General features: G+C 35.5%; 3 protein-coding genes across 3 annotated transcripts in view; 1 reads left to right on the forward strand and 2 right to left on the reverse strand.

Moving 5' to 3' along the window:
• Positions 1-1600: 1600 nt before the first annotated feature.
• Positions 1601-2831, reverse strand: LOC120413309 (angiopoietin-2-like). The gene is made up of 3 exons (XM_039574071.2): positions 2413-2831; positions 1833-2357; positions 1601-1768 (listed from the first exon to the last, which is right to left on the reverse strand). The coding sequence occupies exons 1-3, from the start codon at positions 2625-2627 to the stop codon at positions 1660-1662; spliced, it is 849 nt and encodes a 282-aa protein (XP_039430005.1). The 5' UTR covers positions 2628-2831; the 3' UTR covers positions 1601-1659.
• A 7483-nt stretch (positions 2832-10314) lies between these two features.
• LOC120413284 (angiopoietin-2-like) lies at positions 10315-11435 on the reverse strand. Its single transcript, XM_039574021.2, has 4 exons — positions 11247-11435; positions 11089-11190; positions 10509-11033; positions 10315-10453 (listed from the first exon to the last, which is right to left on the reverse strand). Exons 1-4 carry the CDS (start codon positions 11396-11398, stop codon positions 10345-10347), a joined length of 888 nt encoding a protein of 295 aa, XP_039429955.1. The 5' UTR covers positions 11399-11435; the 3' UTR covers positions 10315-10344.
• Positions 11436-13680: 2245 nt separating this feature from the next.
• Positions 13681-26759, forward strand: part of LOC120413281 (protein unc-13 homolog B) — a 207299-nt gene continuing 194220 nt past the window's right edge. The window contains exon 1 of the mRNA XM_052706610.1: positions 13681-14058. The gene's annotated coding sequence lies outside the window, so the exon portion shown is untranslated. The remainder of the gene's footprint in view (positions 14059-26759) is intronic.

A 26759-nucleotide genomic window follows, 5' to 3' on the forward strand; every position in this document is an offset into this window, starting at 1 on the left:
AATTTAGTTTAATAAGGTGAAAATTAAGTTAAATAAATTTAAATTAAGTTAAATTTAGTTGAATTAAGTTACATTAGGTAAAATTAAGTAAAATTAGGTAAAATTAAGTTAAACTAGGTAAAATTAAGTTAAAATAGGTAAAATTTAGTAAATTAAGTTGAATTAAAATCAATTAAGTTAAATTAAGTTAAATTAAGTTAGATTAAGTTAAATTAAGTTAAATTAAGTTAAATTAAGTTAAATTAAGTTAAATTAAGGTCAATTAAGTTAAATTAAGTTAATTTAAGTTAAATTAAGTTAAATTAAGTTAAATTAAGTTAAATTAAGTTAAATTAATTTAATTTAAGTTAAATTAAGTTGAATTAAGTTAAACTAAGTTGAATTAAGTAAAATTAGGTAAAATTAAGTTAAATTAGGTAAAATTAAGTTAAATTAAGTAAAATTAAGTAAAATTAAGTAAAATTAAGTTGAATTAAGTTGAATTAAAATATATTATGTTATAAGTTGAATTAATTTCAATTCAGTTAAATTAAGTAAATTAAGTTAAATTAAGTTAAATTAAGTTGAATTAAGTTATCTCAAGTTAAATGCCGTTAAATTAAGTTAAATTATGTTAAATTCAGTTAAATTTAGTTAAATTCAGTTTAATAAAGTTAAATTAAAAATGTAATTTAGTATTTTTGTATTTTTTAAATTTGTCAATAGAATATCTCAACAGCCGTACAATTAGGATGAAACATTAAAAAAAACTTGCTGGACTGCCCAAAAAACGTACCAAGAATAGAGGAAAAGCATGCTACACCAGCAAAAAGTCTTGTTGAAATAAACCAGCTTTGCAGGAAGCAACGGTTTTTTTGGAAATGATTTCAAAATTACAAGTTAAAACAGTCGTTAATTATCTGGACTTACCAAAAACGTAGCAAGAACAAAATAGAAATGAGCTAAATCAGCCAAAAGGCTGGGTGAATAGAGCAAGCTTTGTAGGCAGCAAAAAAAAAAGTAGAAATAGTAGAAAAAGTAGCTATTCTAACCAAAACACCTATCAAGAATAGTGGAAATGTTAGCTAAACCAGCTAAACAGATTTGTAAAAACATCTGGCTTTGCAGCCATCAATGGAAAATTTTGAAAAAGATTCCAAAAAAACTTGTTGAAATAGTCTAAAAACTCGCTGGGCTAGCCACAAAACTTTCTAGAATACCATAAAATCTAGCTAAAATAGCTAACAGACTCTCTGAAAACATACAGCTTTTCAGAATGACAGCATTTTCCAGCATGCAAATTATTAAAATTTACTAATAATTTAGCTGGATTTACCATTTTTGGGACCTGGCTCCAGCTGTCAAATCCAGGATTTTTTTTAGGATTTCTAACTTAAAAAAATGGTGGTTGAAAAAACAACCAATTTTTTGAGGATTTTTAACTAAAATTTAGTAAGATTCACGATAAACCTTCTTTCCGTGTGGTGCCTTCGGTATGCTCAAAGTAGCCATTTTGCATCATTAGTTTGTCCATATAATTTTCCATATAAATTTGGCAACTGTCCGCAACTGTATCTTTTAAGGAATATTTTGATCATTTTTTTTTGTCTAAAACACCAAATTTTTTGCTTAAACTTTGATTTTATTGACTCAAAGCATAAGCGTTTAATTTAGGAGTGCTTATCTGCGTCGAATCAACATCCGGCTGTACGTGGCAGCGTTGGTCCATCCTTTCCAGTACATTCCTCGTCCAGTGTTGATATCTTTCTCAAAAGGTCCGTTGAGATTCCTTAAAAATAAATGTTTTTAGAATATTGCTATCAAACTCTTCCATTCTTAGCTTATAAACTTACGTGTGGTTACACTCGTAAAACCACCACCCACCGCCAAATTTCTGCGCACAATTTCCGTCGCTCCATTTGTCGTTGTCGCTGTCGTAGGTTGAAAATCCTTCGCCCAAGTTCCCATGCAACATCGCTCCCATTGTCCCCGGGAATCCTCCCACAAAAGACAGGCTGTACTCTTGGTCCTCTCCCGATACCAGAAACCGTTCGTACCGAATCTGCCCGTCGTGACCGGATTCGTTCCTGAGCTGCACCAGCAGCTCGTAGTCTCCACCACGCGTGAGCTGGAAAACCGCTTCCAGTCCGAGCCAGAACTCGCTGGCCGGTCCAACCACGCCAAACCCATCGCGATACTCGGCCCAGCTCCGGTTGAAGTCGACGGAGCCATCGAAGCGGTGCTGAATCACCAGCCAATCGCCGCCGAGCAGCTCCATGTCGCAGAACACGTCTATCGGAGACGCGCGAAGTGGCAGCCGCAGTTGGTAGACTTTTGTGGTGGTAGCTTCATTGCAGGTCTTGATGACGGCCAGTTGGCTGAAAAATCAGATTCCGCTGCTTACACTCTACAATTTAATTCAAACTTACTGACCTGGTTTGCTGCTGAATAACATCCAAACTGGTTACAATTTTCTCCAGTAGAGTATTCGTCTTATTTAGTTGCAGCTCCAGTTGATCCAACCGAGTTTCGAAAAGCTTAAAGCCAACGGAATCAACCGAACGCTGGTCCTGATAGGGATGTGAAGAAGCAGGGTCCACGGCGGCAGTGACCAACCAAAGGAAGCTCAAACCTAATATCGTCAACATGGCGATGATCTCTCGAAGCAATCCAGAATCGAACTAAAATAGAATCACCGTTAGAAGCAGCTTCAAAGTCCGGAATTGCTATCATTATTTGTTTATTGCAAATTTTGGGTGTTCTCTCCGCTTTGATAAGGGTTTTTGCCAAGCGTAACGATCACTGTGTAGAACATGAAGTAGGTATAAGAACAACACGCAATACAATTTTATGCTTCGTGCTTTTTTTGAGTCATTTGAAATTTATTTTACCAATTGAGATGAAGGAGCTACAAACAAACTCGCACTATTTGTCAGTTTGCCTGGATTTGTTTGTACAAACTTTTTGCCTTGTTTGCGAGTTTGGCAACGTGTCAACATGAAAAAGTGCGAGTTTGTTTGCGGTAGTGTAAAGGCTCCTTGAAGCCGTTGACCATTTCCGAAGATAATTGATCATCACTCTAAAATGCTCTGTATTGAATTCAATTGAACGAATTTCTGCATCAAAATGAATCAGCATGTGCCGGTTGTTGTCTTCTTGAAGCCACTGAAGGAATTTTTGATTTAAATCAATTATGCTTCAAAATCCCTACTTTATTAGTCAATACCGGCGCCCTCCCAAGAAGCCTGCAGTTCAACGAAAGGGAGGAATGTTAGTACGATAATTGAAGTTGCAGACTCATCAAGCATACAACTTTTCGCTCTATACTTGTTGATACCGCTTGAGACCGTTGAATCCACAGCATCTCCTTCAAGCATCACGTGATTAATTTTTTTTTTATTAGCTTTTCGATGCCTCCCGAGCTACGATGCTATGGGAAGGTCTTTCTGGTTAACACACAAAATCACTCACACACAGTTATTTTGCTCCACTATTATCTCGACGTTCCAAATTGTCAGCGCGTCTTTCGATCATTATATAGAAATGGCTTTTTCCCCGTAAAACAAATAAAACCTAATTCAAAAAATGTAAACCCAATTTACCCGACGCCTTCCGATCATCGTTGATATAGAAAAAGGGCTTTGAAAATCACAAAACGCAATCACAAAAATTACGCTCCAGACGCAAATAATTCAGTAAGGCAAGCGCGTGGCCTCGTCGCAGCATACAATTCACGAAAAAAAGGCGAAACAAAAGGCACACACAAAAACTTTTCACTCCGAATATTTTTTACGACACACTCATTCACCATACGAACAGCGACACGAAAACACACACAAAAATTAACCTGAATAATCACGACATCGCGCGTCCCCACTTCCAGCGCACCACAATTCATGAATTCCCAGATATGAACAGAAACAAATCTGGCAAAACAATCTGGAAAAATTTGGCAAGCCAAAGTAATTTAAATAAATTTAAATTCATCCTATTTTTTATCAAGTATTTTTTGGGCGGAGGCGCGCACTTAAATTTCCATTCATTTTTGTTTCAAAAAACGAACGCATTGGATTATTTTTTTTGTTACAAAATTGATTCAAAATATATGAAAAAAGTATTTCTGCCAAAACTGACCAAAAAAATTAAATTTATGAGCAATTACTAAGAAATAGATCGCCAAATTTCACGAATGTTTCATAGTTTATCATTGAAAATCGGACCATTAGTTGCATAGCTATCGACGTTAGAAAATGGATGTTAGGGCGAGACTTAGAAAACATCAATTTTCCTGTTTTTAAGTCTTTTCATGGCAATATCTCAGCATGACCCTTAGATATCAACAAAGTTTTAAAATGCAAAATATAGATTTTCTCAGCTTTTTAACAATATTTTTTCGCTAAAGTGGGCAAAAATGGGCATGTTTTTATTTTTTCAAATCAAATTTTAGTGACAAAAAGTTAATTTGAAAATCACCAAAAATGTTTTACCTTCTATCACTTTTTTTTTTCAGTGTAGCCCCTAATCATACTCACACATTGCCGATCAAAAAATTCCTTCAAAAGGTACAAATTTTTGAATTTTCACTTATCATTTTTGTATGGACAGCTTCCAAATTTGTATGGAAAATTATATGGACAAACCTGGGTGCTGAATAGTGGTTCGCAAAACGGCCTCAATTTTGAACTGTCAAAGTGGAACCAATTTACTGTTCGCCAAAAGTAGAGAGCATTGTTATCGATCATTAAAAACTGTTGCAACAATGAAAAATGTGCGGCTTTTAAAGAACTGGAGTTGAAGTCTGTAACAAATCTTAAGAAAGTTGAAGGCGAGATCACCATTCTTTATAATTATGAATGGAAGTTTTTTATGGAGTCGACGCGGTTGTATCCATCCAGAAACTGTCTTTATTATTTGATTCCGTTTGAAAACCTACTGGTTTAGTGAAAATCTTCTCTGTTAGATGGATTAGCTTCGCAAGAATTAGCGAAGTTTTTTTTGCTGGACCAGGTAGAGCTGCAGGTTTCCAAAATCAGCCAGGAAATTTATCTGCGACATCGCAGAATTACAATCTCGCCGCAGTTATTCGTCACTCGTAAAAAATAAAAACCTCTTCTAACCGATCGAAACTTGAAATTTTCAAGTTGAAAACACACACAATATGCCAGCAAAAAATGTAAAAAACTAGACAAAATAAATCACATACCACTGATTCTAAAACAGCTCATTTACCAGTAAGAAAAAAGTCATGCTTCTGCTTAAGCAGCCTCCTAGGATATCCTACTTTGTAGATGTAAACAAAGTGGGATCATTCGAAAATCACGTTACGTATTCTCTCTATTCATCACCCAGGGACAAACTATTGATGCAGAATGGCTTCTTTGGACATACCGAAGGCACCAACAAAGTTTATGCTGGATTAAAAAATACAAAAATTTAAATTAAAGAAATTGAATGGCCCACCTAAGTAAAATGCGCCAAAAACCATAGAAAAACATACAAATTTATGAACTCAGTGTAGTAGGCTTATGCTTTGGGATGTTCCCTTCAATGTTGTATACTTGGTTGATGAAAATTTTTAGCTTAAAACTATTTTTGAGCCACTTTAAAAAAAAAGAATGGGCCACCCTGCGGGGCAGAATGGGCCTATGGGCCACCATAGAAAACAAGCCATTCTGTCTAATAAAACGTTAAAGGGAGATAATAAATGATTAAAGGGACATTTCTAACATAGTTTCCATGAAGTTAGACCACTTTATGAAAATAGTCACTAACCAAAACAAACATTTTTGAAAATAGTTTTGATATGTTGAAATAAGACACTATTTTTACAAATAAGCATCAAAACAACTGAGCAATTCCAGCTCAAATCAGGAATTTTTCTGGTACTTTTGTACCCGACCCTCTCCGATTTCAATGAAACTTTGTAGACATGTTATCCTAGGCCTATATAAGCCATTTTTGTGCATATGGAGCAAATAGTACTCGAGAATAACATTTGAGAAGGGCGTAAGGTATTTAAATATTTTAGTATTTTGCAATTTAAAAATTACTGTATCTCGAAGCCGTTGCGTCGTATCAAAAAGTGGTCAAAGACAAACTTGTAGGAAATTGGACGGGCTTTCTGAAAAAATGCACTGAAACAAAATTACACGCCACATCTATGAGATTTTTTGATTTTTAAGTCTAAATTTAAAGGTGATGTCACGATTTTTTTCCGTTCAAAATTTTTGAGGAAATAGCCTAAAATGTTACCAAAAGACTGACGAAAAATGCAGGATGGTATGTCTCTCCTAAAAAAAATACAAAAATCATTTACTAAAACTGTTTTTTTGAAAAGTGGTCTAAACGTCAAAATTTTTAAAAATCGATAGTGGGAATCGATTCTTCAGACAATTTTACATAAAAGTCTCCGTATTGACCATTGTCCTATGTCCAATCCTTGGGAAGATACAGCGGTTTTAAAAATTAAAATGTTGAAAAAACGGGATTTTTGGTGGTTTTTGACAATTTCTATATGACCGACTTGGTTTTTCAGACTCGTAAATATTTTTAACGGAAAGCTCGTCCAATTTCCCATAAGTTTGCCTTTGACAGCATTTCAATTGGATGTAAGGGCTTACAGATATAAGCTTAATTACATTGCTTATAACTGAAAATAGAATATTTTTTCAGTGTGGTAGAAACCAGGATAGTAAATTTGATTACGTAATTATAAAAACGATATAAATCAAAAGCTGTTATGGGAAATTGGACGAGCTTTCCGGTAAAAATATTTACGAGACTGGAAAACCAAGTCTGTCATATAGAAAATGCCAAAAACCATCAAAAATCCCGTTTTTTCAACATTTTTATTTTTAAAACCGCTGTATCTTCCCAAGGATTGGAAATAGGACAATGGTCAATATGGAGACTTTTATGTAAAATTATCTGGGGAATCTGGGGAATCGATTCCCACTACCGGTTTTTAAAAATTTTGACGTTTAGACCACTTTTCAAAAAAACAGTTTTAGTAAATGATTTTTGTATTTTTTTTAGGAGAGACATACTATCCTGCATTTTTAGTCAGTCTTTTGGTAACATCTTAGAGTATTTCCTCAAAAAATTTTGAGCGAAAAAAAATCGTGACATCACCTTCAAATTTAACTTTTAAACTTAAAAATTGAAAAATGACATAAAAGTGGCGTGTATTTTTGTTTCAGTGTATTTTTATCAGAAAGCCCATCCAATTTCCTACAAGTTTGTCTTTGACCACTTTTTGATACGATGCAACGGCTTCGAGAAACAGTAATTTTTAAATTGCAAAGTACTAAAATATTTAAATACCTTACGCCCTAAGCCTAGAATAACATGTCTACAAAGTTTCATTGAAATCGGAGAGGGTCGGGTACAAAAGTACCAGAAAAAATCCTGATTTGAGCTGGAATTGCTCTAAAAAATCAACTAATGTTGCATAAAACGTGATTTGTGAAGCTACCAGGAGCGATATAATCCATTTCACCAAAATTTCATAACTTTGATTGTTTTTATAAGGCAGGAAAAGGGAGGTCCATTCTGCCCCCAAGTGGATTTTAATTTCACACTTCCACCACCAAGCCTCTAAATGATTTGAAGGTTCCGTTGTTGTTTGTTTACCTTGGTAGTACCATCTAGTAACATTATAAGCATTGAACAAACTTTTTCAAACAATCTAACATTAAGAACCTCGAAATAAACAACATTTGCGTAGTTTTGTCAATAAATTTACATTTTTGCTCATAATTCGAAAAATACAATGAATTCAAACGTGGTTTTCGATGTGGTGATGTTATTTGACGACTTTTATTAGACCCTTGCCTTACAGTTGGTTTAAATCCATTCTAAAGCCCAAAACCAAGGGTGACCCATCCTGCTCCCATGGGCTATTCTGCCCCTAAGTATACTGGCGATTGGTAAAGGAAATAATAAATATACTAACATTTATTTTGATATACTGGTTAACATCTGGGTGCTGAATAGTGGTTCGCAACACGGCCTCAATTTGAGCTGTCAAAGTGGAACCAATTTACTGTTCGCTAAAAATAGAGTGTATTGTTATCGATCATTATTATTATTTTATTGATTTTTTTTTAAAACCTCTTCTTACCGATCGATCGCGATCGAAATCAAAAGCATACACAATTTTCCAGCAAAAAAGTAAAAAACTAGAGAAAATAAATCACATACAGCTGATTATAAAACAGCTCATTTACCAGTAAGAAAAAAAGTCATGCTTGTGCTTGAACAGTATCCTACTTTGCAGATGTAAACAATGTGGGATCATTCAAAAATCACGCTACGCATTCTCTCTATTCATCACCCAGGTTAACATCATAATTATAGATCTAAGAGTCTCCAACCCCTTGTCAATTACCGGCTTTTCTAAACATGCTCAGTTTTGGTCTAAGAAGAATATTTTAAATTTTTAAATATTATATATGCTAAACCTGTTATATTTTGAACAAAAACGTTCAGGCTTCATGTGAAATTGTTGTAACTGATAGAAAATCAATAGTTTGGATGAATAAGAAACATTTTGCTAAAGATTTCTTCGAAATGTTGAAAGGGGGATCAAGTTACCCCCAACATTTTTAAAATGCATGACTCGAAGAGTTCATCTGATTAAATACCCTTCTCAGCCAAACAAAGTTGAATGTTGCTTTCAATTCCCCGAGCAGACGGAAATAACTTGGGAAGGTCAGTTTTTGATATTGTGAGAAGATCGAAATTCAGTTGCCATAACTCCTCTGTGCTAGTCAGGGCTGCAGAGTCGGGTACCTCCAAGCGACTTTGAATCCATACTTTGAAGACAACTCCGACTCTGGATGCAGGATATGACGTCAACGACGACTTCAGCTCTCAAAAAATACCCGACTTCACAGATTCCGACTCCAAGTAAAAGTTGCTGAAAATTTGCTAAATCTGATGCAGTCTCCGAGGTCTCACTCCAGCTCGAACTTCAACGTCAGCTTCGACTTCCTGGCTCTGTGAAAATAATAACAGTTTTTGTTATTCACACTTCAAAAATTCTCAATAAATAAATCAATTCCGTTAGGGAATATAACAAAATTAAAAAAAGGAACTCTCAAAAGTTAATTTTATCGGATTAATTTTAGCTTGAATGGTGAAATAAATGACCCCGATGAAATTGGTCAAAATTATTCCATAGTTCTAGTCAATTTTAGTAAAATCCCTTAGGGGGTATATCAAATAATTAAAAAAATAAACTTTCAAAATTTTAACTTTTTATAATAATTTTAACTTAAGGATCCCATTTCATGCCCAAAATAATGACCCCGACGAAATTGGTCAAAATTATCCCATAGTTCTAACCATTTTAAACAAATTCCTTTAGGAGGTATATCAAATAATTAAAAAAATCAACTTTCAAAATTTCTACTTTTTAGAATAATTTTAGCTTAAGGACCCCATTTAATGCTCAAAATAATGACCCCGACGAAATTGGTCAAAATTATCCCATAGTTCTAACCATTTTAAACAAAGTCCTTTAGGGGGTATATCAAATAATTAAAAAAAATAAACTTTCAAAATTTCAACTTTTTGTATAATTTTTGCTTAAGGACCCCATTTCATGGCCAAAATAATGACCGCGACGAAATTAGACGAAATTATCCCAAAGATCTAAACATATTTAAAAAAAGAAAAAAAAAATAACAGATTGTGTTATGGACACTTAGAAACTTTTCCATTCGTGCGATTTATGGTAATTTTATTTCTAAGTCAGTATACCGAACGAATAACAAATTTTGTTATTAGGAGAGTTCCTCTTATTAGCGTGTTATTAAACATTTTCAATATAATATCACTTCAATACCAAATTTTGTTATTTTATCAGAAACTGTTATTATTTTTTCTTCTTGAAGTTGAAGTTCAGGATAAAATAATAACACTTTTTTTTTTATTTTAACAGGATTTGTTATTGAAATATTATTAATTTTGTTATTACCGTCTGCCCGGGTCATGCAAAAAGTTCATAGTTTTGTGAGAAATTAAGAGAGTTATGTGCGATACAAAAAAAAAAGGGATCAAGGTCGTCGGATCAAGTCTCCCCACTCTCTTCTAATATAATTTATTGTTGTGTGAACTTCAATTGTTTGATGTTGAAATTGAATTTTCTAAAAGCAAACATTTATAATGAGCATGAAGTGTTTTCCAGAATTCTTTTCATCAATACCTAAAACATTTCCGATGGCATCAAATCGATCGGACAACTGCCAAAATTAAATGAAGATTTGTTTGGACGAGACAATGTTGAATTTTGAATTTAATGGGAACGATCTTTCAATAATGATAAGAATATTTGAGAAAAATATGTACATCTTTGTGTTTCTATTTGCGTCGAATCAGCATCCGGCTGTACGATCCTTCTGATGTCCATCCACTCCAGGAAATCCCCTCTTCAGTAATGGCATTTTTCTTAAATGGTCCATTAAGCTTCCTGAAAATGATTCCGTTATCATAACCGAACAAATCGTCATGACTTAACGACTTACGTAGACCCACACCCGTCAAACCACCAACCACCACCGTATTTTTGCGAACAGCTTCCACCAAACCATTGATCGTTGTCTTTGTCGAAAGTTGAAAATTGTTTACGTTCCAAATAAGACAGCACGTCCCTAATCGTCCCGTTGAACCCGTCCAAAGAAGAAACCCTATATTCCCGATCCTCTCCTTCCACTTTAAATCGTCCATATCTGGCGTACCCGTCGTGGCCGGATTCGTTCCTGAGCTGCACCAGCAACTCTTGATCTCCACCACTCGTCAGCTGATGAATGCTTTCCAGCCCCAGCCAAAACTCGCTGGCCGGTCCAACCACGCCAAACCCGTACCGATAGTCGGCCCAGCTTCGATTGAAGTTGACGGAACCATCCAGCCGTTGCTGAATCACCACCCAACCACCGTCGAGCAGCTCCATGTCGCAGAACACGGTTGTTGGCGCTGAACGCTTAGTCAGTTGTAGATGATACTTTCCTGTGGCGGTAGCTTCCGTGCAGGAGTTGATAACGGTCATTTGTCTGAAAAACTCAGATATTTGTAGGTTTAAAATCAATTTTAAAATGTTTTGCTCACCTGGTTTGCTGTTGAATTACTATTAAACTGCTTAAAATTTTCTCCAGCAGTGCATTTGTGTTGTTGAGAAGCGAGTTCTGCTCGATTCTGATCTGATCGGTGCTGTAAAAAATGCCGTTTTAGAGAGCAAAAAATCAAATAGTTTTCATTTCTCTCACGAGTTTTGTAGTTTCAGCTCTAGTTGATCCAATCGGTTTTCAAAAAGCTTGTAATCAAGGGCACCCTCTGAATTTTGATCCTGATAGGGATGTGAAACAGCAGGACCCACAATGGTAGTGACCAACAGAAAGCAACCAAGTATCGCCAGCATACTGAGTCTAATGATGATGATCACTCGAGGTGTCTTCGAAAAGAACTGAGACTGAATTGAAAAGTCAGAAGCAGCTGCAAAGTTCGGGTTTGTTATCATTTTTTTCTTTTCATTACAATGTTTTGCTGTTTTCGGCTTTGATAAGGTTATTTTTATTTTGGAAAGTGTAGCGAGTATACTGTAGTCCGTCATTTTGAAAAAAAAAAAAAAAATATCAGCACTGTATTTTATTTAATTCAACGATTACCTGCGAGCAAGTCCATGTCAAGTAGGGAATCGGTCGTACCTGACCCTCTCCGATTTCAATGAAACTTTGTAGACATGTTATCCTACACTTATGTAATCCATTTTTGTGTATATGTAGCCAGTTTCACTCGATAATGACATTTAGGATTGGGATTTGCCCATACATTTTGAATGTAGTATCATGTTTTTGGCAGTGCGTGGCCGAATGGTTACGCTGTCCGCTTTGTAAGCGGATGATTCTGGGTTCGATTCCCATCTGCTGCAACCTTCCATCGGATGAGGAAGTAAAATGTCGGTCCCGGCCTTGGTTGTTAGGCCGTTAAGTCATTCCAGGTGTAGGAGTCGTCTCCATGCCATAAGTACAAACAACACACCAAACCAAGCCTACTCCGGTGGAATCGCTGGCGGCGGTTGGACTCGCAATCCAAAGGTCATCAGTTCAAACACTGGGGTGGAAGGTTCCTTGGAGTAAAAAGAGGTTTGGGTGCTCTCCACATTCAAGCCTTCGGACTCCTAGGTTCGAGCAGAAACTTGCAATAGAGTCCACAAAAGACCCGGGGGTCGTTAATGTGGATGGTTTGATTGATTGATCATGTTTTTTAAAAACTCAAAATTTTCACAAAACTACATATCTTCGAAAAAAAAGACTCAAAATTTCAGTTTTTTACAATATGGATATCAAATGATCGGGAATTTTTGATACATTTCGAAAGATGTACCAATTTTTTTTGAAAATACAAAAAAATTTCACAAAACTACGTATTTTTGAAAAAATGCTCAAAATTTCAGTTTTTCACAATATGAGTATCAAATGATCGAGATATTTTAATAAGTTTTGAAATATGACATTTTTTTTGGAAATAATCATAATTTTCACAAAACTTCGTATGTTCTACAAAAATATTCGAAATTTCAAAATTTGAACACAAATTTCATCTATGTTTTTTTTTATCTGGAATAAAAAAGTACACAAATATCACTGAAGTGGCCATAAATTGAGACAGGGTTGCCAGATCATCAATGTTTTGGACTCATTGGAAAGATCTTTCGATTACCTAACCAACGATGGGTCGGTTGATAGATCCGGACATAGTTTACATACGAGCAACTCTCAACGAAATCGGCCGATTTCGACCATTTTTATTTTTTGTAATTTTTTTATGACTTAAACTTTGTGGGGGCCTTCCCTATGACCAAATAAGCTATTTTGCGTCATTGGTTCACCCATACAAGTCTCCATACAATTTTGGCTGCTGTCCATACAAAAATGGTATGTAAATATTCAAACAGCTGTAACTTTTGAGTGAATTTTCTGATCAATTTGGTGTCTTCGGCAAAGTTGTAGGTATTGTTGAGAACTTTTGAGAAAAAAACACGGAAAAAAAATTGCAGATTTTTTTATCAACTTTTTTTTCACTAAAACTCAATTTCCCAAAATACGTCTGCCGCCGAGTTATGAATTTTTGAAAAAATAGTGATTTCTGGAAAAATGGAAGTTTCATGCAAAAACAAGTTTGACACTATTTTTTAATGCAAAATTGAATTTGCAATCGAAAAGTACTTTACAGATTTTTTGATAAAGGGCTCCGTTTTCAAGATATAGCCACCGAAACTTTGATTTTAGCGAAATATTAGCTTTTTTCAATTTTTTAAAATAGTGACCATGAGTGACCATTTCTAAAAATATTTTTTTTGAAAAGTTCAGAAAATTTGGTATAAAATTGTCTAAGAGATATTAAAGATTGGACCTAGGGTTGCTGAGATAGAGCCGTCCTCAACTCAATGTCAAAAAGTTCAACCACCACGCGTCTCCACCAAACTTTCAAAAAGCTCCCCGTCTTCCAACGTCCGTCAAAGTTCCCTTCTCGTAACAGCTTTTTTAAAGCCTACCGAAGTTCGCACCTGCGCACGCCCAATTTCCCAACCATCTGTTCCGAACGTCACAATTTTCCCCCCTTTCTGAGCAAACTGTCACTTTCCAACTAGAGCCCATATTTCATTGAGGCCCTCTTCGATCGCTTTTCCTGTCAGTCTAGTAGGCGACGCGCGTAGGAGTAGAAGTTTTGCGGAGGTATTTTTTTGCGTACCTTTTTTCTTTTGGGTTTTTTCGCCCCCCACACACACAGGAAAAAAGCCTGGAAAAACTCTTTTCTTCCGCGAGTATCGCGAACAATCGTGCGTCCGGTCATGCCGCGTCTGGCAGCAGCAGTGCGTCGATCACCGGAACTCGCAAGTGACGTCGGACCGTCGTTCGCATGGCCTGCCGCGATTTGATAAGCGGGAGTAGTGTTTGTCTTTCTTTTTGCGTTTTGCGGGAGTTTTCCGAGGTGGTGCGGGCAGTTTTCCGCGGGTGTTTTAGGTCCGGGCGCGTCCGGGAAGAAGTGTTCCCCCAAGTAATTGCCGTAGTTTGCTGCGTAAGCTCTACCAAACAACCCGTGTCTTCTCGGGGGTTCCTCTGGAGTGGCTTCTCCTCCCACCTCCAACGCAGAACCCCTTCCTCGCACAGCTTTTTTGGGAGGAAGCTTTCCGGAGGAAATATCTGTTTTTTTTTTCGGTGTTTTTTCGCTCTTCTGTGTGTTGTTCTGAATGTTAAATGTTCGCAACGCTTGCTTTGGTGGAAAACTCTTTGGTTGTAGAGCTAAGCTGTGGCCAACATCTTGCACGGTTCCGGATCGCACACCACGGCAGATCAGACAAAGATTGCAAATAATCGATATTGTGTTTTTGCCAGCAAAATACACACCCCTGCCTTACACCGCACAACACAACCCTACCCCTCCGTCGACACCTGAGGAAAAAAAAACAGTGAAAAACAACCGATCCTAGTCGATCCGGAAAAAACCGGGAAAAGAAAAATCCACCTTTAGTGGGTCATCAGGCCACCCTCTCGCGTGGTGGAAATTTTCCCCCCGTGGCCAACTGCGATGGTGACCAACCGAGAGCCAACAACAACAAAAAGTCTGTGTCTGTTTTGACAGTTCCGAGAGCGCAAAATTTCCACCGCCCCCTGTGTTGAGTGTTTTCCCTCCGTGCAGAACAGAAAAAAAGCAGGATGCACCGTGGGAAATGCACCGTCAGCGTGGTCAGCAGTGGTTTTGAACGAATGCCAAGGGTCAGTCCATTGACATGGAAATTGCAGCAGCAGCAGAAGGAGTGTGAAAGAAATAACACACCACAAACGGGGTCTAATTTTAGCCTGGTTTGTGCTCTGGCGTAGTAAGTGTGAGAGGGAAGGAGAGAGCGAAAGAGTGAAAGCTTCCTCTGGAGGGAAAATTTCGCACGAGTGAGACAGGGGTGGAGTGAGGGGGAGAGTTATGGTTTACTAGGATGCATTTTTAATTCGCGAGAAAAAGTTATGAAATATTTATAAATTAATTGCTTTGCGATGTGTTGTTAACACAAATATCTATGAAATAGCTTGTATTTTTGTACAATTTTGCTAAAGCCGTTGCAAATATTTTTCAAAGTTTGTGTCACTCCCTCTTCAATATTGTTCCGAAAAATCAGGGGGCATGTATGAAAATAGAAGTCCAATCAACTGAAAACAAACTAAGATGCATTTTCCTGCATTTTTTTAAATTAAATATGTCTTTATTGAACATTCTTATAATAATTACATTTCTTTTACATGCTTTTACATGCTCTTCATCTTTGTTGTATTTTTGGTTTTATTATTAACTGATCAAATTTATTTTATTTACTTCAAATTGTTTTACATTATTGCATTGAATACATTTGGGTAAAAAAGAAAAAAAAATACTTTAACAACTAATCCTAACTTAAAACTAGAAAACTAAATTCATTGAAGTATTCCAAATCATTAGAACGAGTAAACTATGAACTGTATTTTAAGATGAATGCTCCAAGGGATCTTACCAAGGATCTTACTTGTTCCGCACGAGTTTTGTACCTACGCAGTGTTGTAGTCATCTCGATGAAAATGTTCTAAAGTTCTTGTGGTGAAAACAGGTCACTGCTGCCTTCATCCGTTGAAGCTGGTTGGTTTTCCCTTGATTGCTGACTGAAGCTTGGAGGTGTTGTATTCTCTGCTACTTTTTGCCGCTGATTCAACGGTAATGGCTGCAGATTTGGAACCACTCGAACATATCCTGCTCCTGGTGATGCCAGAGCAGGAAAATCCACGTCCGTGAATGCTGGTGGTGTTTTGCGACGATTTGGTTGGTGCCTCGTCGTCGCTTGCTGCCGAATTTTTAAAAACTCAGCACGTTTTGGGCAGCTTCGATTCTTGGTCGAATGGTCGCCACCGCAGTTGAAGCATTTGACTTCGATGTTCTCGTTGATTGTTTCACGAGCTTGAGTTTTGTGCTCACCTCCGCAGGTTGCACAACGACTCTTGATTAAATAGTTCCTTCCACCATGTCCAAACTGCAAGCAGTTCGAACATTGTGTCACATCACGGTGCACTGGACGATATCGTTCCCAAGTCACGATGATGTTGAAAATTGCCCGAACTGCTTTCAGCTCAGACGGCGTTGTCGATCCTTTCTCGAGATGAACCAGGTACAGTTGATCACGATACTTGATGTCCTTGTTGTGTCTCGTCATCTTGAAGACTTCGATCACGTTCAACTTGAAAGTTTTGAGCTCTTCTTTCAGCACATTCACATCCATGTCGTACAGGCCTCGGAGGACCTGTTTCATGGGGCATTTACCTGGATCGTCATGGCTGTAGTATTCAATCTTTGTGTTGTTCAGGAAATCCCGAACTAAGTTGTAATCCTTTCTGGTAGGTAGCAGAATTTTGAGTCCATCAGCACACAAGCGAATGGAAGCTCGTAAAGCACCAGATTTGATAAACCCGGTCAGCCACTTTCGCACCGAATCCGATGACGATGTTTTCACAAAAATAGGTGGCAACTTTTCCCGTCGTTCAAATTCTTCCTTCTCGCTTACATCCACAGGGAGGGTAGCGAACTGGTTTCCAGACGAATTTTGAGCGTCCTTGCTCAAACTGCCTGGCTTTGCAGGTAGCGTTTCGGCATTCTTTAGCTTCTTCAAATCTGCGGATCCTACTGGTGAGGACCGCCCTTTTTTCTTGCCATGAGGCATTTTTTGCACTTTTTAGCACTTTTCAGGAGCTAATATCGAGGAGTACCTCACAGATTGGTGGTCCACAAAGGAATGTTATCTTTAAGTTACTACCGCCAACTGGGGAAAATTGGCACTACAGTCTGAATAAAAAGGAGATTTTAGAACATGAAATTTGGAAATCGGTGTACTCATTGTTTTGTTCTGTTCCTGTTTTAACTAAAGTCATTCAAAACATCATGCAAAAATGTGGTTTAAATATTTGTCTTTATTAGTTACATTTGTCCTGATTTACCCCGAAAATATTGCCGGTGTTCGATGAAAAATAATTTTAAATGATTTTTTATCTAATTTAAAATCATTTAAATACGTAAATATAATTTCTAGCCTTTTAACAATAAACAAAATTAAATAGAAAATATTTCAAGCGCTAGGGATTTAGCGGATCCGAAAACTAAAATTTCAACAATTTTCCCAAATCAATGCTGATTATGCCGAATGCACATTTAAATGCTTGAAAATTCTTATCGATTACTATATATTCTAGTGTTCCTCTACTTCTACAACCAAATCTGAATTTCCAGACAATTTTATTTTTCAATTCCGGAATTCCTGGGACAAATTATTAAAATTCTCGGAATTCGGGAATTCCCGGTTTTGGAAAAATCCCGGAATAGAGGCACTAGTCACGAAAGATTGCAATTTTCTGTATTTTTTTTTTCGATGAAAAATACTTTTACTTCAGGCTGCAAATTATTGAAACACATGTATTTTTTCGCATGTTCAAAATTTGAAGGGGTCGTACCGCCCCTCCACCACGAGATATCAAAAAATGGACCTCGGATTCGTGATCAGGGACAAAAGTTACCCCTTAGGACAAAGTTTCATGCAAATCGAAGAGGGGTCGGAGCAACTGCTGTGTGAGTTGGCGGAGACCCATGAAAATAATAAGAAAAAATATTTGTTGTTTTTTTTGGAAAATCTTTTCAAACTTATTTTGACTAAAAAAGTGTCATTTTGCCGAAACTTTGCCATATTTTAATCAAAAACAAACGTCCCATGACACTAGTGTAATCAACACCAAAATATTTCTAATTTTCCTGGCTTAATTAATCGAAAATCAGTTAAAAATAAAATCTCTTTAAAAATAAGTGGTTTTCGTAAACCTTTTAAAGGAATTGAATAATAGCCAGAAATGGAAGAGGAGTTTATTCTAAACTAAAATAAAACTCCTTTCTTTGTTTTAAAAATGGCTTGCGAAAAGTCAAATTTTAGCCAATTCGTTCACTGTAAGGAGGAATTAATTAGTTTTTTGCCTTCCTCACTGAGGTAAGGCTATAATCCTGCTCTAAAAATGAACTTTCTATTAAAAGCTCCTAGACCCACCTTCATGTATACATATCTACTCAGAATCGAAAACTGAACAAATGTCTGTGTGTGTGTGTGTGTATGTGGGTGTGTGTGTATGTATGTGACCAAAATTCTCACTGAGTTTTCTCAGCACTGGCTGAACCGATTTTGATCGAACCAGTTGCATTCGACTTGGTTTAGGGTCCTATACATCGCTATTGAATTGTTTGAAGTTTCGATAGGTAGTTCAAAAGTTATGCATAAAAATGTGTTTTCACAAATACCCGGATCTCAATTATATGCATGTAAACGATGTCCGGATCCATCATCCGACCCATTGTTGATTAGGTAATTGAAAGGCCTTTCCAATGAGTCCAAGACATTGAAGATCTGGCAACCCTGTCTCGAGTTATGACCACTTAAGTGATATTTATGTACTTTTTTGAAGCCGGATCTCACTTAAATGTATGTAAACTATGTCCGGATCCATCATCCGACCCATCGTTGGTAAGGTAATTGAAAGGCCTTTCCAATGAGTACAAAACATTGAAGATCTGGGAACCCTGTCTCGAGTTATGACCACTTAAGTGATATTTATGTACTTATTTGAAGCCGGATCTCACTTAAATGTATGTAAACTATGTCCGGATCCATCATCCGACCCATCGTTGGTTAGGTAATTGAAAGGCCTTTCCAATGAGTCCAAGACATTGAAGATCTGGCAACCCTGTCTCGAGTTATGACCACTTAAGTGATATTTATGTACTTTTTTGAAGCCGGATCTCACTTAAATGTATGTAAAGTATGTCCGGATCCACAATCCGACCCATCGTTGGTAAGGTAATTGAAAGGCCTTTCCAATGAGTACAAAACATTGAAGATCTGGGAACCCTGTCTCGAGTTATGACCACTTAAGTGATATTTATGTACTTTTTTGAAGCCGGATCTCACTTAAATGTACGTAAACTATGTCCGGATCCATCATCCGACCCATCGTTGGTTAGGTAATTGAAAGAGTCCAAAACATTGAAGATCAGGCAACCCTGTCTCGAGTTATGACCACATAAGTTATACATTGTGTTCTTTTTTTCTGGATCTAAATAAATTATGAAACCACTCATATACCCATTTTTGGTAAAAAGTGAGGGAGGCATCAACCACATAGGTGGATTAAGTTAGTTTTTTAATGAAATTTTGTAAAAGAACTCATGAAAGAATCATGAAACCGTATAAACTGTAGCGTTTATTTCAAGCAAAACAATGTAAATGGGCCAATGTGGGTTTGTAAGCAACATTCGTTCATGAAGTTTCATTCCCCTGAGTACGTCTCTGACAAACAATGATAACAACCGAAAAAAAGACATAAAAGGAAAAACATCGTCATTTTGAATGCATCCGTTTTTCCTTTTTGCGCTCCTGACGCTCGCTGGCTGGCTGTCGTTGGAAAATTAAGCATGCAAAATAACAAAAAAAAAAAAGAAAAAAACAGCGCCAAACCCAACACGGTTTGAACTTGGCTCTCATTTTCCGCGCGCCTTCTTCACCGTGTCGTCACTCGTTCCGGAACAACTGTGTTAACACGCTCTCTCTTTCATGCTCTATCGCTCTCCCTCACTCGCAAGTTCTGCTCGCAAGCTCATTGAGGTATCATCAGCCGCCGAAGGGAAAAACGAAAGCTCGTGTCACGGCACGCTGCGATGCCTCCTTGAAGTGGGGAAAATGAGGGTAGCAAAAAAAGGGAAAACAACAAAAACAGAAAATAAAAGAGTTGAATGATTTAAGGATGCGTAGTCTGGCGCTGACAGAGCGAGCGAGAGAGAGAGCTCCATTGTTCTCTCGGACGATTGCATCCCCATTGTTCTCGGACGATTGTTTGCGGGTGATGAGTGTAAAAGTGCTTTCTTTTTGCTTTGTTTTTTTTCCTTCTTATTTTGACAAGCGTAGCAATAAAAAAAAACTAGTGTGACCCGTTATTCGCGATCAAAAGCTCAAAAATTCCGACAGATGGCGCAAAGCATCGAAGAATGACGATTCAAATTTTCGCTGTTCGGTTACATAGGAATGCAAACTTAAAATTGAATTTACAGCTCATAGAACAACTTTTGAGAAAAAATTCAAGTAGTACGATTGTTAACTCTTTGCCCTCTATAAATGAACGCAATAAAAAAAAATTTGAAAAAAAATAATTTTGAAAAAATAATATTGTTTAAAATGATAGACCATCAAAAGTTAACAAAGTATCAGCTCGAATTTTTGCTCAAAAGTTGTTCTCAACGCTGGAATTTAACAAAACAGAATTCGCATACATAACCTCAAAGGGCGGAAATTTCAATCGACATTCTTCGCTCTGTTCTGCTACTCAACACTAGGTGTCGCCTGTCGTTTGGCTCTTGAACGGCAATCACATCAAATCAACGGTGGTGACAGTAAATGTTGCATGTCAACAAGCGTGACAAGAAAAGGGATGTAATCCAATTTGAGAGAATGACGTGTGCGAGTAAGAAAAAGAAGAAGAGGAAAGTGGTGTGGTGGTGATGCATAATGAAGTGGTGTGAGGAAAGAAAAAATAATGAAAAAGGGTGAAATCGTTTACGTCTTAAGAAGACATTGAAGTGGTGGCTCCTTAAGGTTAGGTAACGCGCTCGCGGCGGCGGTGGTAACGGTTTCTAGTGGGAGTAATGTAATGAAATCAAAATGTTATTTTTACTTTTAGGAGGTGGGGAGTGTTCGACAAGGGGGAAAACAATTACGTGTAATGTTTAAGCTTTGCAGTGGAAAATTGATCAATGCCGGATTTTAATAAGCTCTATGAAGTGCATTTAAAATTATTTTCAGCTCGATTATGCGAACTTATATACTATTCGTTTTAAACGATTATTTCTATTCAATAATTTAATTTAGTGAAGAGAGAAAAATTTGAGATACGAGTATTATGTAACTTAATTTTACAACTGTACAACGTTTATCATTACATATCAAATATTGTTGGTTTTTTTATTTTTTCCAATTTTGAATAAGCAATTGTGAATCCAGTAGGTGTTAAATCTGATGGTTCAAATTTACTTTTTTTTCATGTGAATCCAAATCAGTCCAGAATCTATTACCCGAAGCCTCGATTATTAAAAGTTTCGATTTTCCGAAGTTCGACCATCCAAAGTTTTATATCGGACTTCGGATTTTTGAATCTTGAACATAAAAAATCTAAGATTTTATAATCCAAAATTAAATTCTTCCAAGGCCTTCGAGTCTGAACCGTATAGCCGAAAAATACTCATTTCATAGGAAATATTTTGTCAAATTTATAGGAATTTCAGAACATAGTGAAAAAAAAAACAATTTTTAGACCCAACATTTTTATAATTCTTGTAAAAAAATGGACTGACCGACCGAAAATATTTGTTGTCTTTTTATCTGAGGCCGTTGCAAATATTTTTCAAAGTTTTTGTCCCCCCCCCTCCTCCCTCCCCCTTCAAAATTGGTTCGAAAAATCAGGCCTGGCCTGTAATTTAAAATATTTAACTTTTTTTTTTACATTTTTTTGTTTCCCCCCCTCGACTTTGGTCAGAGTCGAGGGACATAACTTTAAAAAATATTTGCAACGGCCTTAGATATTTTTAAAACTCATGATTGCAAAAGAACTGAGCTGGTGCAAAATGCATTTTAGAATACTTTTTTTATATTAAAATCTTGATACAATAGCTCCCTGGGCTTTGTCATAATGAGTGTCATAGGTTTGATGCTTGTTTGGCAAAGAGTATGATTTGATTCGATGTGGAATTAAAATCGAAGTGTTCAGTATATTGCTGAAGCTTCCATTTTTACACATGGACACCACTTCATGCTGCGAGAACCCACTTTGGCGTAGTCTCAGGGCTTAATCGATGGCCGGTAAGCTGTCATCGAGACAAGGAGGTTCTCTGATAGTGGAAATATCACATTTGTACAATGAACCGCTACATATGTGATTTTTCCCTATCTTAATGTGGGTGTCAGGTTAGGATGCGGGTTTAAAAAAATAGTATTTGTAGAATTTAGGATTTTAACTATAAATATCAACTTTTTATACTTTGCCTTTAGTTATTTAGGGACAAAATTAGTAACAGTGAATTTAGTAATTCTATCAGAATCGGTGATTTTCATTCAAGTAGCATAAAAACCATTCTGATTTGTCAAAATTTTTATAGAGTCTCGATCAATCAATAGTGAAATGATATCGGACTAAATTCGTTGGTCTGTTGAACTAACGGTTGTCGGATTATGATTGTATCGACCATTGTTGCGAATCGAGGATCTACTGGAATTCTGACGAACAAATGGTCGTCTCTTTTTCAATTCACGACTTGTAAAATATCAACTGTTATTTTTTTTTTGTTTTTTAAAAGAAGCCAGACAGGTTTTAAAAGAAACGTTTTTTTTTGTTAATAATTAAAATGTCGGGGATTTGAGATAAGAGTAGCTTTCGGATAGGTTGCTTTAAATCTTGTATTCAATTCAAGTTAGGTAGTTATCCGCAAATGAATATTTGGACTTATATGAATAATTGAACATTTTGGACTTATGAATAACACCCAACTGTGCATTTATTCTAGAGTCAGATCCATACAGCGTCAGTGTTTATTTGGTCGAAGTGTACTAATTCATTGGCAGATCTGGTTCTAGTTGTAATGTACGACAAGACTACTGACGGACGTGACAGGACGAGGGCCCAGTTTAGAGGTTTCGACATCAACGATGTGCGGCTGGATCACCCTCCCAAAAAAAAAAAAAAAAAATCTTGATACAATAGCTAGTAATTTATTTTTTTGATTTTTTGTGGGTAAGCGATAGTTTCAGTTTCTTATAATATGGGTATCAAATGATCAGATGTTTTAATTACATATCGATAGTAATAATGTGAAATTCTCAAAATTTTCACAAAAGTACGTTTTTTCGAAAAAAATACTCCAAATTTCAGTTTTTCACAATATGGGTATCATTTCGGGAATTTTTCTTGCATATCGAATGTTCTAGGCTTAGTGATTTTTCACGCTCGAAAATTGCAAATTTCACGGGGACCTCAATTTCAAAACACCAAATTTCACGCAAATTTCGCGGAACGTGAAAAAAGTAAAAAAAAAAAATCTGAAAATTTTATGTTTAAATTACGAAAACTACTTTTTATGCGTAATTATATGTTATTCTTCGATAAACTAAAAAATCCACACTAAATTTGAACGTGACAAAAAATCCTCCAAATTTTCAAAAAAGTTTCAACCTGTTTTATGGATGAGCTTTATATATTTTTTGAAACAAAATGTAGGGCATGCGTATTCTCATTTACAGAACTGCTTCACTGCTAAAAAGTTTTCGTGCATTTGCTTCTGTTTTATCATTTTATTAAATTTCATATCAAAGCAAGATTTAACAATCTTGTCCAGCCAAAAAGAGTAAAATAATTTGAATTTTCTGCGACATTTACTGTCGTTCTACGCATAATTTTCCCATGTTCAAAAAAGGGCTACTGAGAAAAACGCGATTGAAATTTTTCGATCGATTTCTGTGTTTCTACGCATAATTGTCCCGTGGGTTCCTATTCACCCTGTTTGTCCCTAATCACCCCGGTTAACATTTTATCACCCTTATTTGTAATCCTCTTACAGCTAAACAGGTACACAAGATGAAATGCTTCTTAAAACTCATGATTTCGTGATAGAAAATACGTGGTGGGACAATTATGCGTAGAAGTTCAACGATGGGACAAACAGACTTGGTGTTGTTTACAATGATTTTCTGAACAAAGTATCAGATTTTATGTGTTTTTTTCTGAAAATATACGTAAAATTAAGCTTAAAAATGATAAAAAGTCAGAATCGTCCAAAAATGACATGGGACAATTATGCGTAGAACGGCAGTTTAGCACATAAAAAATATTTTTTGAGGTTTTCATCTCACTTATCAAAAACTGAATTTAAAATAAAAAGGCAAAAATAATGTAATCTGTAATAAATGCAACATTATTATTGTAAATGAGAACAGAAAACAAAAAAGTAGTATTTTTTAACTTTCACGGAAATCATCCACCCAAATAAGCAAATATCGTTAGGACTCAGAAAGAATCTGAAATGTTTTAAACAGTTCCAAAGAAATACTCTTCATTTTTATTTATTTTATTTATTTTTTTTTTCAAATAAAATAGCAGTAAAATTTTTATTGCAGCGAACGAAGATATTACTAAATTTAGTTAGTTTCTAAAAGAAACTTAACAATTCTTCAAATGGTACATATCATGCTTTTCAATTGAAAACTTATAAAATTTACTTAAACAGTCTTTATGGATGATATATTTATTATGCTGTTATTTAAAAAAATGATTTGAGGAAATTGATAAATTTCACGAATTTCTCGCCGTCAACGAAATCGTCAAAAATCACTAACCCTGTATTAGTAATTGAACCAGGGTATTCATTTGCTTAATCCTACAGTAATTCATAAGATTATTTTCATTCCTATTTGAGTCTGATACATTATTTTAAGAAATATCGTTACAAATCCCCACAAACATAAAATTTCACGGAATTTCGCGGAAAAAGCCAAATTTCGCGGATTTCACGCTGTCCGCGAAATCGTGAAATTTCACTAACCCTAGTTATAACACATTTTTTTTTGAAAAGAGTAATTTTTTCACAAAACTACGTATCTTCAAAAAAAATATTTAAAATTCATTTTTCTAAAGTATGGGTACCAAATGATCGGGATTTTTTCATGCATTTCAAAAGTAATAACATTTTTTTTAATACTCGAGTTTTTCACAAAACTACGCATTTTCAATAAAAATACTAAAATTTATTTTTTACAGAAAAATATCCCTTCCCATATAATAAAAACTGAAATTTTGAGTATTTTTACAAAAATACGAAACTCTGTGAAAATTTTGAGTATTTTGTATGAAATGTATGAAAAAACCCCAAACATTTTAGGCCCATTTTGAAAAAATAAAAAAATTTCAGCATTTTCAAAAAAAAAATTAGTTTTATGGAAATTTTGATTATTTTACAAAAAAATATTATTGCTATCGAAATGTATCAAAAAATCTCGATCATCTGATACCCATATTGTAAAAAACTAAAATTTGAAGTATTTTTTCGAAAATACGTAGTTTTGTGAAAATTTGTAGTATTTTACAAAAAATGTTACTAATATCGAAATGTATGATAAAATTCCGATTATTTGATACTCATATGGTAAATAAAACTAAAATTTTGAGTATTTTCAGAATGTTATGTTCTTTTCGAATGTATGAAAAAATTCCGATTATTTGATACCCATATTGTAAAAAACTTACATGTTAAGTATTTTTTTTCGAAAATACGTAATTTTGTGAAAATATTAGGTATGTTCAAATCTGTTCTAAAACCTTTTAAATGTATGAAAAAATCCCGATCATTTGATACCCTTGTAGCAAAAACAATAATTTTTTGTATCACCGACTCAAAAACACTATAATTTTTTAATGTTTGGATGATTTTTCATAGGATAAAAAAAAATCCCAAAAGCTCTGTGTCTCAGTTATGCACGCCTCGGTTTTGCATACCCAACATGCGGTGCTAAACCGAGGCATGACTATATTACCCTTTTATTTTTCTGAAATTCGTTGTATGGGAATGATGAATAAATTTCATTTTATGCGAGTACAAATTTTATTTCAAGTTTTTGTTCCTCGGCTCTGGTCGAGGTCCCGGCAAAAAAAACCTAAATTTCTAATACCAAATCTAAATTAATTTAATAAAAAACTTGTGCAAAAAGTACCACAAAATGTTTCATATATTATTGTTATGCCATTCTAACAAGTTTGAAAAATATCAATGAATTAATGACAATAACAAAACAAACACAAAAAGTAACTTCATTTTTTTTTTTGTAAAGTCGTGTTAATATCGAGATGGTTACAAACAAATCCCTTTTGTTTACATACCTTTTTTTAATTGTCTGTTATACAACCTTGTAAAACATTGTTGCACTCTAAAAAATAACCCTGAAAAGCAAGATGAAAAGTCACAAAAAACACGAAATCTTTAAATAAAATAATAATCTGGATAAAAAATCACCCTTCCAGGTTGTTGTAGATTTGAAAAGTAAATTAATATTTTCCTTAAAATGACATGCCCCAAAATTGTAACAAATTTGAACTGTTGTGTAGAGGTTTTAAAACTAGTATTGTAATTTTTCAAATAAAAACACGTTTTTTTAAATTTCATCATCAAATCGGGCGTTCAATTATTTTTCCATTAGATCTACCTTTCTCAGAATAAACTCATGGAGGCGCATGATTTCTTTGAGTGATTCAAAAGCATTTTAAGCCTAAATTTTAAACAAATTTTCCTTTCCTTTTCATCAATGGAAAACTTTCAAATTTTAGATTTTTGTCTCTGCCGCCCGATTATCAAATTAATCAATCCGCTCAGAAAGATAATCTCTCATTTTGCAGTGATTCCAAAAAAAGATATAAAAACAAGCCCAACCCCCTCTCAGCGCCACCCTATCCCAACATGTGACGACCAACCCGCCTCAATTCCGTCTGCACAAAAGGCACACCCGTGGCCATAACCGTCCAAAAATTTGCAAATTCGATTTCGCTTGGCCTCCACACCACACATGTTCTCGACCTCCCCCAACCCTGTTGGCTTTTATTGTGGTGCTGCTGGTTTAGTGACGGAGGAAGGACCAAAACAAAGATGGC

The sequence above is a fragment of the Culex pipiens genome, chromosome 1 (genome assembly GCF_016801865.2).
Source record: "Culex pipiens pallens isolate TS chromosome 1, TS_CPP_V2, whole genome shotgun sequence".
Classification (NCBI taxonomy): domain Eukaryota; kingdom Metazoa; phylum Arthropoda; class Insecta; order Diptera; family Culicidae; genus Culex; species Culex pipiens.

Bases quoted from the DNA above. Each gene is read 5' to 3' on its own strand.
- LOC120413309 (XM_039574071.2), bottom strand. From the start codon at position 2,627: ATGTTGACGATATTAGGTTTGAGCTTCCTTTGGTTGGTCACTGCCGCC. The intron at 2,358-2,412 runs GTCAGTAAGTTT...CTGATTTTTCAG, and splicing joins GTTATTCAGCAGCAAACCAG to CCAACTGGCCGTCATCAAGA. The intron at 1,769-1,832 runs GTAAGTTTATAA...TTTATTTTTAAG, and splicing joins TTTTACGAGTGTAACCACAC to GAATCTCAACGGACCTTTTG.
- LOC120413284 (XM_039574021.2), bottom strand. From the start codon at position 11,398: ATGCTGGCGATACTTGGTTGCTTTCTGTTGGTCACTACCATTGTGGGT. The intron at 11,191-11,246 runs GTGAGAGAAATG...CATTTTTTACAG, and splicing joins GAGCTGAAACTACAAAACTC to CACCGATCAGATCAGAATCG. The intron at 10,454-10,508 runs GTAAGTCGTTAA...AATCATTTTCAG, and splicing joins TTTGACGGGTGTGGGTCTAC to GAAGCTTAATGGACCATTTA.